The sequence below is a fragment of the Hyla sarda genome, chromosome 6, assembly GCF_029499605.1.
Source record: "Hyla sarda isolate aHylSar1 chromosome 6, aHylSar1.hap1, whole genome shotgun sequence".
NCBI lineage: Eukaryota > Metazoa > Chordata > Amphibia > Anura > Hylidae > Hyla > Hyla sarda.
The window spans coordinates 294,289,465-294,302,836 of record NC_079194.1 but is presented as its reverse complement, the minus strand read 5'-3'; the positions used below and the strand labels follow the sequence as shown (position 1 = coordinate 294,302,836).

The following is a 13,372-nucleotide window of genomic DNA, read 5'->3' as shown; positions in this document are numbered from 1 at the left end:
ATGTTACATAAAGGAAAACCTAATCATGAAAAGTACAGGGCAATTACTTGTTGTGTAGATAACCCACATAAAAGGGATCAACTACAAAACCACATAGCACACAGCACAGACATGGAGCGACAATGTATAAAAACATTTAAATAAATAAAGATTTAAATAAATAACATAAATAAATAAAATAAATAAGATTTAAATAAATAACATAAATAAATAAAATAAATAAGATTTAAATAAATAACATAAATAAATAAGATTTAAATAAATAACATAAATAAATAAAATAAATAAGATTTAAATAAATAACATAAATAAATAAGATTTAAATAAATAACATAAATAAATAAAATAAATAAGATTTAAATAAATTAATAACAAATAAATAAAATAAATTAATAACATTTAAATAAATAAAAATGTAAATAAATAAGAAAGTAAAAAAAAAGAAAAATAGAATATATATATATATATATATATATATATATATATATATATATATATTTATAAATATAAAAAATAAAGGCAGTTTTGTAGTAATAACAATATAATTGTGTACATTTTGCTCCTTTTACCCATAACAGTATGAAAACAAACATACATTCCTATAAAAGCTGAGAGCAGAGGCCACATTTACAGGCCCTATTTTCCCTGGGTGATGCGAGCAGGGAATGTGGTAATAACAGGCTCATCTGCCCCCTGGCACCAGTTTAGTAAGGCCGTATCCTGTGTGGCAAGTGGTGTCCCCGCCCCGTGTAGCCGTCATTATGAGATTACGCGGCTGCCGTTGGTATTAGGAGAACATGCACATTTCCTTTTATTGAGTCACATTCCTGGGGAACCGGCCCGTCCACCTTGTGTTTCCTGATCTGTAGGGAGAGGCTCCGATTATCTGATCTCCCTCCAGGATCCACAAGATGTGTAATGATTATACAGTGGTCCCTCAACATACCATGGTAATCCGTTCCAAATGGACCATCGTTTGTTGAGGGACCCGTGCAATGTAAAGTATAGGACAGTGGTCTACAACCTGCGGACCTCCAGATGTTGCAAAACTACAACACCCAGCATGCCCGGACAGCCAACGGCTGTCCGGGCATGCTGGGAGTTGTAGTTTTGCAACATCTGGAGGTCCGCAGGTTGAAGACCACTGGTATTGGAGATTATACTCACGTGTCCTCGCCGCTCCGGACCGTCACCGCTGCCTGGAATGTCGCCCTCCATCACTGTCGCCGCATCTCCAGGGTGTCCACGACGCTCCAGCAAGGCCTCTGCTTCCCCAGCATCCTCGCTCTCCGTTGCCGCCATCACGTCCTTACGCACGCTGCTCCTATTGGATGATGGGACGGCGCGCGCAGCGACGCGATGGAGAGCGCTGACGATGCAGGGGATCCCGAGGACAGGTAAGTGATCATGAGCGGACCACACGGGTCACCGTAAACGGCTATCCGGTGGCAGCTGAAGCAGTCTGCGCTGCCGGATAGCTGTTCATGCGATGGCCCCGACATACAAAAGCATCGTATACTGATGCTGCCTTCAACATGCGATGGTCTCTGAGAGTGATCGTATGTTGAAATGATCGTAGGTCGGGGGGTCACTGTAATGGCGGCCTCTGTACTATCATGGCTCTGGGATCAGTGTCGACTTCCATCTGTCTAACTGATATGAGATCTGATTCACAGTTTTATGAATGATTGGTAAACTTTTGTAAACTGCTTGTTGTCAGTGAATTTAAACCCTTTAGAAGCTTGAAATCGATCCTGATCCCGTCCATTTTGTACAGCTTCACGGCTCAGTACACGGTATCGGAGCGCTCTCTATAAACCCCCATACACCTTAGCGAATACTCGGCCAAACCTGTCACTTTGGGCATAACCGGCCAAGCGTCCATTCTCCTTCAACAGGATTGGACATGTTGGATTTCAGCTGCCCGACCCTTTCCCCTCCCCATTCGGTACCTGTGGAGAGATAGCCGTACGTGGAACAGTGTTCAGTTTGAAAGATAATGAAGGTGTATGAGTGCCTGGCAAAAACTTTTTTCTTTTTTTAATAAAAACTCTACTTACTTCCCTTGCTCCTCGCTTCCTATTGCTGAGGTCGGCACAAGACATTTTCACTGGCCGCAGAACTGTCCCACCTGAACCAGAACTGTGCGGACCAGGAAGTGCGGAGCAAGGGAAGTAAGTAAGGTTCCCTCCAGCTGTTGTAAAACTACAACTCCCAGCATGCTCAGATAACCTTTGGCTGTCCGGGCATGCTGGAAGTTGTAGTTTTTCAATAGCTGGTATCACTCTGGTTGGGAAACACTCCTCTGCAGGAAATTATTACAATGTGCGACTCCATATTAACACATTTTTCTTTCCTCCCTCAGACAAGGACACCTCCAGACTATTATTCTGCTGATGAAATGTGGTGCAGACCCCAGTCTGATAGATGGGGAAGGATATAACAGCGTACACCTGGCCGTCCTTTACCAGCACATGCCCATCATAGCCTATCTGATCGCAAAAGGACACGTACGTATTCCGGGAAAACCACAATTTCATCTGAGCCTTCTAATTTTTTTTTCTCTCAGCTGATTGGGACCCCACAATTTCGTTGTGGTGTTCCGACCAGCTCCCTGGGGTAGCCGACAATGATTTTTCCCGCATTTAGACGTCACAATTAGAGATCAGCGAACTTACAGTAAATTCGATTGGTCACGAACTTCTCGGCTCGGCAGTTGATGACTTTTCCTGCATAAATTAGTTCAGCTTTCCTGTGCTCCGGTGGGCTGGAAAAGGTGGATACAGTCCTAGGAGACTCTTTCCTAGGACTGTATCCACCTTTTCCAGCCCACCGGAGCACCTGAAGGCTGAACTCATTTACGCAGGATAAGTCATCAACTGCCGAGCCGAGAAGTTCGTGACGAATCGAATTTACTGTAAGTTCGCTCATCTCTAGTCACAATCAACTTTTTGATTGCGGCATCTAAATGGTTAATGCTGAACATCACCTCCATTGTCCAATATTAGCTGTGGGTCCTGGCTGATGGGACACACTGGGTATGAAACACACAACATTTACACCCTGTGTCTTTGAAGGGGTTATCCAGGAAAAAACTTGGCCGCCTTAAAGGGGTACTCCGGTTAAAAACATTTTTTTTTTTTAAATCAACTGGTGCCAGAAAGTTAAAGGGGATATCCAGAAAAAAACTTTTTTTTTTTTATACATCAACCGGCTCCAGAAAGTTAAACAGATTTGTAAATTACTTCTATTAAAAAATCTTAATCCTTTCAGTACTTATGAGCTGCTGAAGTTGAGTTGTTCTTTTCTGTCTAAGTGCTCTCTGATGACACCTGTCTCGGGAACCGCCCAGTTTAGAAGCAAATCCCCATAGCAAACCTCTCCTACTCTGTGCAGTTCCCTAGACAAGCAGAGATGTCAGCAGAGAGCACTGCTACCAGAAAACAACAACTCAACTTCAGCAGCTGATAATTATTGAAAGGATTAAGATTTTTTTATAGAAGTAATTTACAAATCTGTTTAACTTTCTGGAGCCAGTTGATATAAAAAAAAAAAAATGTTTTTTTCCTGGAATACCCCTTTAAAGGGGTACTCCACTGCCCCAGCATTTGGAACATTTAGTTCCAAATGCTGGGTGCGGGGGTCGTGACGTCACTGCCACGCCCCTCATTACATCACACCACACCTCCTCAATGCAAGTCTATGGCAGGGGGCGTGACGACCGTCACGCCCCCTCCCATAGACTTGCATTGAGGGGGCATGGCTTCACATCACAATGGGTGTGGCCATGACGTAATGACCCCTGCACCCAGCGTTCTGAACTAAATGTTCCAAATGCTGGGGCAGTGGAGTACCCCTTTAAGGAGTGAAAGGCTGTGTCCACCATTGCAGCAAGAGTTTTTTTTTTATTTATTTATTTTTATTGTCTCTATACCTCCGATAAGAAAAAACGAAGCAACATTGCGATAGATCCTAATTATAATTTCCTCTTGTTTTTGTCTCTAAAGCTCCTGTACCCACAATGCATCTCTATGGTATCAGACAACAATGAAGCCATCTATCCCTGTAGTCACATTACCTTCCATTTGTTCCCTACTTTATTCTAACCTATGTTTAGAAGGTTTACAAAAAGTATAGGACAAATAGAAGGAACTATGGCTGCAGAATCAGGTTTGTTTGTCACCATGGAGACATATACCTTCGTATAAGAAAGAAACAAAACGATAACAAATCTTTAAAAAGGGGTAAAATAATTTTTTACTTGAAAGCAACCTTGTAAATCATGTACATTTCCGAAACCGTCACATTGTGTAGCGTTTCCGACAGTTATTCATAATAAAACCCAGGGCCTAAGCCTGGAGTACAAGATCCCTTTAGAACAAGCCCCCCCCCAATATATATCTTTCTCGATTGCTCTTCATTGGGGGACACCTTACTGATGGGGTATATGGTCTTGCCACTAGGAGGCGCTGACAGTAGGAAAAAAAGTCGTCTCCTCCCTGGCAGGATATACCCGCCCACCTGCAATGAGGTAATCAGTTTTAGCTAGTGTCAGCAGGAGGCACCAGACCTTGTCTTTTTTATTTTCTAGTAATGGCTGTTTAGTTAGATTCTTACTCCCTTTTGTTTTCCTTTTTTCAGGTGGGGGTTCAGGAGCATGGTGCTACCGGTTCCCCCATATGAGGTTAAGGGGCACGGGTCATAAAAGTATGCACCGTTGACCCCTTCCCGCCAACGGCCAGCGCCTGAGGTTGTACCTAGGGCCCGGGTCCCCCTATTTCCCTGCTCGTCCTGTCTGTTTCAGCATGACGTGATGCAGGTGACTAAAAAGCTGGCTGAAGATATCTTGGGTGAGTATGTGGCGACTGGGGTGAGTATACATCTCCCCCCCTCTTCACTTTCTGATCGTCCCGCCAGCTGGCGCCTGTCCCCTCATCAAAGCCGGGTCTGCCGCACGGACCCGTCGTGGGTGCGCTCCGGGGTGCTCAGCCGGTGGGCGTTTGGGAGATCATGGCGGCACATAACTCAGCCTTTTTTCTTCCCCTGTCTCAGCGCACAAGCCGGGAAGTCAGGCAGCGCCTCCTCTCCTGCTCATGCTCTGCTGGGGCATTGTCCAGTGAGGTATGAGACTCACTCTTCAGCGGCTAGCTCCGCCCTCCTCCACTGTAGGAGCCGGTGGCGCTCCGTGGAGAGGCTCTTCTTGCTCCCGAGGCAGTAGCCGGCGAGAGCTTGTTCCCCCCCCGCCTCTATTGCTCCCCTGCCTCGGAGCTGTAAAGCGGCGGCTTGGCAAGCTCTCCTATAGCACACTGTGTAGGGCGCCCCATACTCCCTTCCAGCTACATTGTTGCCTGATTTTTTTTTTATTTTTTTTTAACACACAAACAAATACATTTATAAATAAATAAATAAATATATATATATATACATACATACACAGTGGTCTCTCAACATACGATGGTAATCCGTTCCAAACGGACCATCGTTTGTTGAAACCGTCGCATGTTGAGGGATCCGTGCAATGTAAAGTATAGGACAGTGGTCTCCAACCTGTGGACCTCCAGATGTTGCAAAACTACAACACTCAGCATGCCCGGACAGCCGTTGGCTGTCCGTGCATGCTGGGTGTTGTAGTTTTGCAACATCTGGAGGTCCGCATGTTGTAGACTACTGTTAGAGGAAGTTGTACTCACCTGTCCCCGCCGCTCCGGACCTGTCACCGCTGCCCGGGATGTCGCCGTCCATCACTGACACCGCGTCCCCGAGGCTGCGGCAAGGCCTCTGTTTCCCCGGCATCCGCGCTCTCCGTCGCCGCCATCATGTCGCTACGCATGCCGCTCCTATTGGATGATGGGACGGCGTGCGCAGCGACGTGATGACGACGATGGAGAGCGCCGGCAATGCAGAGGATCCCGAAGAGGATGCGCCGGAGCCCCGAGGACAGGTAAGTAATAGTCAGCGGACCACACGGGGCACCGTAAACAGCTATTCGACGGCAGCTGAAGCAGTACGCGCTGCCGGATAGCCGTTTATGCGATGGCCCCGACATACAAAAGCATCGTATGTTGATGCTGCCTTCACCATGTGATGGCCTCTGAGAGTGATCGTATGCTGAAATGATCGTTTGTTCGGTGGGGTGAGCCTCGGGGCTTCCTGTGATTTTGTTTCTGCAGTTGTGTGACGGTTGAGCACTTCTGTTCTGACATGGGGCCTGCTGGGGTGGCAGTCAGTTCAGACCCTCCCTATGCCTCCAGGTGTTTTTTTTTTTCCGAGGTTTCTGTCCGGGTTGGCTTAGGCCCCTACTCGTTACTGTCTGGAATGGTTGTCAACATGTCTTGTATTTTTTGCCCAGCTCCAGTGTACAGGATTCCTATCCCTCTTGGAACACAGGTGGCTCCTCCAGACAGCGATGGTTGCCCCTGGGGGCTCCTTCACCCAGTACTTTTCCCGTGGCGGTGGGACTGCATTTCCCTGCTCCTACTGCGCCCGGCGCGTTTTGCCAATCCCCTTTTCCAGGGGGTATGGGGATCAGGGTGCTTGTCATGGGACTGTACTTAGGTTTTCATCTCAACCACCCTTGTTTTTGTTGAGTATTTTTCTGCCACCAAGATGGTGCCATCTCGCTGTGCCCTTGTTTTTTGCTGAGAGCTAGAGCCTTTTCCTGTCTAGGCTTGTGTGCTTACTGTCCACTATCACAGCTTGGCTCTCGCTCTCTGTTTTTTGGTTGTCTACTGCTGCTCACGCATCTTTGCTCTCTCTCTGTTTTTTGGTTGTCTACTGCTGCTCACGCATCTTGGTTCTCTCCTCTGTTGGAGGAGTTTGTGCAATCTCCCTGGAAGGGTGTGTTCTTCCTTCCCTTTTGTCTGTGTCAGTTGTACTACACTGACTCCAAAGTCTTCTGGAGTCATCCTTCCTGGTCCCAGACCCTGAGAGTCCCAGCTGGGTTCTCATTTGTTTCTCCCTCCGTTCCCGTTCTGGCGGGATGTTTTCTTCAGAGTGTTCTGGTCCGCTCGGACCACTCGGGTCTATGACTGGTTGGTCTCCTTGGCTTGGACTCTGTCCTAGGATGCTGTGGCGTGCCTTCCTTTCAGGTGTCTCGTCCGATTCCGTGAGCCTTGGTGATGGTTCAGGTCTTGGGCATGTGTAGTGATCTGGCCAAGACTCCTCCGCGATCCCATTAGTCGGGGCGGTCTTTCTGTTCTGCACTCCTTCACTTCTTCATGGAAGTTTGTTGCCCGGAGAGTTTTCGCGGACGTTTGTTTTCCTTACTCTTCAGGGGTTCGTCTTCCAGGTGACTCTACGTCTCCAGTTTACTTGTCTGTCTCTCCGGTATCCGAGATGCCCCCCTTTTCAGGGTGTTTGCCTCTCCTTTCTTCCTTCGGGGTCCATGTCCTCCCGAATTGGAGGGCATTCAGGTTATCCACATTACACCAGTACGACTATTGTCTCCTTCTGGTTGCTCATGACGGGCCCCTGGGACCGGGGTTTTGGGGTCTGTGGCTGTTCAGGTCTTTGCTCTCATGCACCGGACCTCTCCAGAGCAGAATCCCTTCTCTTTTTTTTTTTTTTTTCTGTGGTTTCCTTGTCTCTATATGACCCGATTGTCTTGGGTCTCTACAGAGGACAGCCCCTCCCTCTGGCATCCCAGTCCATCTCCTTGGATGGGAGATATTCCAGGAGCTCAATTTCTGGGCCTCGTGTGTCTCCACCTGGGGGGCTCGTCCGCAGGCCTTGTGCACTCGTGAGTTCAGTCTCAGGACTGATTCCTTTTCTCTGGTGGTTGTTTTTCCCACCCTAGGGGTCTGCTTTGGTACGTCCCATCAGTATAGGTGTCCCGCAATGAAGAGCGACCGAGAAAAGGAGAGGTTTTTTTGTACTCGCCGTAAAATCTCTTTGTTGTAGCCTTCATTGGGGGACACCTCACCCACCCATTTCTTCATCCTTTTTCCGGACAATTTTTTCTGGCTCTAGATTCCTTTCTAGAGTCCTTGGGACGTATTTCTTTTTTGGCTTCGCCTACTGCTTTGTAACAAAACTGATTACCTCACTTCCTGTGGGCGGGTATATCCTGCCAGGGAGGAGCTTCAGCGCCTCCTAGTGGCAAGAGCATATACCCATCTGTAAGGTGTCCCCCAATGAGAGATACGAGAAAGAGATTTTACGGTGAGTACATAAAAATCAACTTTTTATTCTTATTGTTATAAAATAAATGTGACTAATGATCTTAAAACAGCGCAATACAGCTCCAGATATCAAAGTGCACTTGGGGTAAACCCACTCATAGGCCGGTATTGGGGTTTGCAGTCCCCCTCAACTGATTACTGATATTAAAACCAAATGATTTGCCGCCCCCTACTAGTTCCGGTGTCCTCACGCTGAAGACTGTGCTGGTGCACTGAAACTAGTAGAGGGGGCCAAATTATTTGATTTTAATATCAGCAATCCAGTTAAGGGGGACTGCAGACCCCAATACCGGCCTATGAGTGGGTGCACTTTGATATCTGGAGCTGTATTGCGCTGTTTTAAGATCTTCAGGTCACATTTATTTTATAACAATAAGGCTAGGTTCACACTACCAAAATTTCCGCCTGCAATTCCGCTTTGACATTACAGGCAGAAATTCCGCTTACTAAAACTTATAGTACAGTGAATGGGTTTCCGTTCACATATTCAAACTTCGGAATTTGAGAACGGAAAATCCACTTTAAAATTTCCGCCTGAAGAATGGGGTTGCTCATTCTTCAGGTGGAAATACTCACGGAACACATGGCAGTCTATTGGAGACTGCAGTGTCCGCGCGGTCCTAGCACCGACTGATTCATTTGGCGCTGGCCGCACTCGGAATCTCCGGGTGGAAATTTTCTGCCGGAGATTCTGCAGTGTGAACCTAGCCCAAGAATTAAATATTTAATTTTTTTCGGGGGGGATCTTGTACCCTGGGCTTAGACCCTGGGTTTTTGTATGAATAATTGAAATTGTGATCCCTGGGGATCATTTTGTGTTTGGCGTTTCCAACAGGTCATGTGACGCCAGTATTTATTCCTTCTATTCTGCAGCTCCTATGGAGACCTATGTGTCTCTATGGTGACAGACAACAAGCAAAACCTTGTCAGTTACATTCTGCACCAGTGTGTCTCCTGCTGTTGGAAAACCACAACTCCCAGCATGCCCAGACACTTGTACATGTATTCAGCAGATGGACACTTGCCCGACCCTTCTCTCCTCTGACACCCAGACTTAACAGAGAGTCAAGAGGCCATTGGTCATATAAATCACTATTTTCCAACCAATGCACCTCCAGCTGTTGCAAAACTACAACTCCCAGTATGCTGGGAGTTGTAGTTTTCCAACAGTGGAAGACACACTGTTTGGAGAACATTGAGGCTTAAACCCTGGGTTTTTGTATGAATAATTGAAATTGTGATCCCTGACTCACCGAGGGGATCATTTGTGTTTGGCGTTTCCAATAGGTCATGTGACGCCAGTATTTATCCCTTCTCTTCTGCTGACGTTGCGTCCACTGCATACGTGCATTGTGTATCGATAAAAATGGTCCATACCTTGATTTTTATTTTTTTTCCAGCATGATTATTACAAACCATTTCTACATGCATAAGAGCTGATGTAGCTGTATACTGCACTGCAGTGCATGCTGGGTGTACTACATGACCGCTGGGACCGCTGCAGAAAAACGAAGTGATTTGCAAAGTCACTTCATGTCAGGTTTCAGATACAATTAAAGGGGTTATCCATGAAAAAAACATTTTTTATATATGAACTGGCCCCAGAAAGTTAAACAGATTTGTAAATCACTTCTATAAAAAAAAAATCTTAATCCTTTCAGAACATATGAGCTGCTGAAGTTAAGGTTGTTCTTTTCTGTCTAAGTGCTCTCTGACTTGTCTCAGGAACTGACCAGAGGAGAAACAAATCCCCGTAGCAAACCCCTTCTACTCTGTGCAGTTCCTAAAACAAGCAGAGACGTCAGCAGAGAGCACTGTTGCCAGACAGAAAAGAAAAACTCAACTTCAGCAGCTGATAATTATTGGAAGGATTAAGATTTTTTAATAAGAGTAAATGAACAAATCTGTTTTGCTTTCTGGAGCCAGTTGATATAAAAAGTGTTTTTTTCCTGGAATACCCCTTTTAAAATGCTTAAAAATTGGAAAACCCCTTGATTTGTTGCAGAAATGTCTTCAACTCACAATTAGTTCCATTAATTAATGGAACGGGGCAGACGGCCATGTGACCGAGCCCTTAGATGGGCAGACAGTGGGCTCCAATAATTATGCAGCCCTTCAATTCAATAAGGATAATTTAAATGGACGCGCCAAAGATTCAGTCAGCTGATCGCTGGTCCATTATTGAGAATCGGCGTTCCTAGGAACGGTCATTTGCTTCATAACCGGCCCGTATAAAAGTTGTGTGTAAATTCTCCCATAATCACAACTGCATCTTTTTATTTGAAAAGGGGTTGTCTGGGTTTACATAATCTTTGATATAAGTGATACTTACCTACCCTCGTCCCCCTCAGCTCCCGTTCTAGTGCCTTTCAGTCCCTGGGTTGTCACAGCTTCTTCCTATTCCCAGGATGAGTTATCTTAGCAGGACCTGTCTGATAAGCCAATCCCTGGCCGCGGGGGTGTGTCCCCAGTTATTGACTGAGCAGGTCCTGTAGAGATGACTACTGAACAAGCATGGACCGGAATGAAGCTGCGCGGGACCAGGTTAGGTAAGTATCAAATTTTTTTTATTTATTTTTTTATAAATAAATGTGCTTGATACCCCACGGACAACCCCTTTAAGATAATAAAATATGATTGTAAAGGTGAACCAGAAAACCTATATAATTATATATGTTAAAGAGACCTCCTCCCGCCATGTAAACTTATAGCCTGCTCTCTGTATTTCTCCTTACAGAACATCGATGGCCCGGATATGAATGGAATGACTCCGCTCATGCTCTCTGCACAGAAAATTATTGGGTAACGGAAAAAAAAACGAAGAATGTAAAATGCGTCAGTAAATGCATTATATAGAATGTAAATGTGTTGTATTAGTAGCCTGTGTTTTTTTATTTTTTTGTTTTATTTTTGTATAATTTTTTTTAAAATAAATTACAATTTATGTAAAAAAGAAAAAGCTATCAACTTTGCAAGCAACCATGTGTCTCCATGGTAACAGACTACAAACAAACCCTTATATATATGTATGTGTGTGTATGTATATATATATATGTGTGTATGTATATATATATTTATATATATATATATATATACACATACACTGTATTTGTATGTATATATATATATATATATATATATATATATATATATATATATATACACATACACATACACTATATATAGTAGGGAACAGATAGAAAGGAATATGAATGTAGGACGTGTTTCCCAAACAGTGTGTCTCCAGCTGTTGGAAAACTACAACTCCCAGCATGCCCGGACAGCCAAAGGCTGTCCGGGCATGCTGGGAGTTGTAGTTTTCCAACAGCTGGAGACGCACTGTTTGGGAAACACTAGTGCAGGATGTAACTGCCAACCAGGGTGTTGCAAAACTACAACTCCCAGAATTCTGGGAGTTGTAGTTTTGCAACATGTGGAGGTACCGTGGTTGGGAAACACTGCCATAGAGACACATAGGTCTGCATAGGAGCTGCAGACCCAAAACGGTAATGTCATTCCAATATATAATATAGAAATCAATTGCACTGTGATAAGATCTCTGCTTCCTTACAGTATGGAACCCACAAATTTCCTCTTGAAGCTGAACCCATCCTTGAATCTGACTGACAAGATCCATCGCAACACGGCGCTGCACTGGGCGGTCTCCTCCGGCAATGTCAATGCTGCGGATTTGCTCTTGGAAGCCGGAGCAAGTTTGGATGTGCAGAACGAAAAGGTCAGACATCAGTCTACGACATTTACATAGACTCTCAATAGGGCTGCACGATATATCGGAATCGCATCACGTTTTTTTGCCATTTGAGATATAGCCATATGGCCCCCTGGGAAAATGTATGATTACCTGCGGTGGCGGCGGCCTGGCACCATATCACACAAAGAGGATCTGGGGCTGAGACACTGCCAAAATTCGAATGCTAAGTCAGTGTTTCCCAACCAGTGTGTCTCCAGCTGTTGCAAAACTACAACTCCCAGCATGCCCAGACAACCTTTGACTGTCCGGGCATGCTGGGAGTTGTAGTTTTGCAATAGCTGAAGGCACTCTGGTTTGGAAACACTGTCCTAAGTAATAAAATGGGCGCGGGGTGAAACATAAAAAACATGATGCTTACCCAGCCCTGGTCCCTGTAGATCTGCAGCAGATCCCACTCTCCTCTGTGCCGTCCTGGTATCTTCTCTGTGCTCCTGACAAGCAGCGGGTTACAGGACCTTTCCAGCTCCATCAGTGGCTGCAGCAGTGTCAGGCCAGTGATTGGCTGAGCAGGAAGGTCCTGTTAGTCCCACATAACACCAAACTTCATAGAGGAGAACAAAATCTGTGGCAGACCTACGGGGGAACAGGGCTAGGTGGGAATCAGGGTTATGTTTTCCCCACAGCCTGGAACAACATTAATGGTTAATGGGGGAGGTTACATGGGGGTTGTGACATTGGAGGATTGACGTGAAATGGGAGGGGGTGTAAAATGGGGGATGGACGTGATATGGGGGAATGTAAAGTGGGGGTCTGGGAGGGGGGGGTGTAAAATGGGGGATGGATGTGATATGGGGAAATGTAAAGTGGGGGGTGGACGTGATGTGGGGGTCTGGGGGGGATGGACGTGACATTGGGGAATGTAAAGTGGGGGGGATGGACGTGACATGGGGGAATGTAAAGTGGGGGGGATGGACGTGACATGGGGGAATGTAAAGTGGGGGGATGGACGTGACATGGGGGAATGTAAAGTGGGGGGGATGGACGTGACATGGGGGAATGTAAAGTGGGGGGGATGGATGTGACATGGGGGAATGTAAAGTGGGGGGGTGGACATGACATGGGGGAATATAAAGTGGGGGGGGGGTGGACATGACATGGGGGGGTGGACATGACATGGGGGAATATAAAGTGGGGGGGTGGACATGACATGGGGGAATGTAAAGTGGGGGGATGGACGTGACATGGGGGAATGTAAAGTGGGGGGGATGGACGTGACATGGGGGAATGTAAAGTGGGGGGGATGGATGTGACATGGGGGAATGTAAAGTGGGGGGGTGGACATGACATGGGGGAATATAAAGTGGGGGGGGGTGGACATGACATGGGGGAATGTAAAGTGGGGGGGTGGACATGACATGGGGGAATATAAAGTGGGGGGGTGGACATGACATGGGGGGATGTAAAGTGGGGGAATGGATGT

General features: G+C 46.0%; 1 protein-coding gene across 2 annotated transcripts in view; it reads left to right on the top strand.

Moving 5' to 3' along the window:
• Nucleotides 1–13,372, top strand: part of ZDHHC13 (zinc finger DHHC-type palmitoyltransferase 13) — a 66,874-nt gene that overhangs the window by 36,364 nt on the left and 17,138 nt on the right. For both annotated transcript variants that reach the window (XM_056527804.1, XM_056527803.1), the window contains exons 5-7: nt 2,366–2,510; nt 10,918–10,982; nt 11,754–11,916. In XM_056527804.1, the coding sequence (XP_056383779.1) occupies nt 2,366–2,510; nt 10,918–10,982; nt 11,754–11,916 (373 nt within the window). The remainder of the gene's footprint in view (nt 1–2,365; nt 2,511–10,917; nt 10,983–11,753; nt 11,917–13,372) is intronic.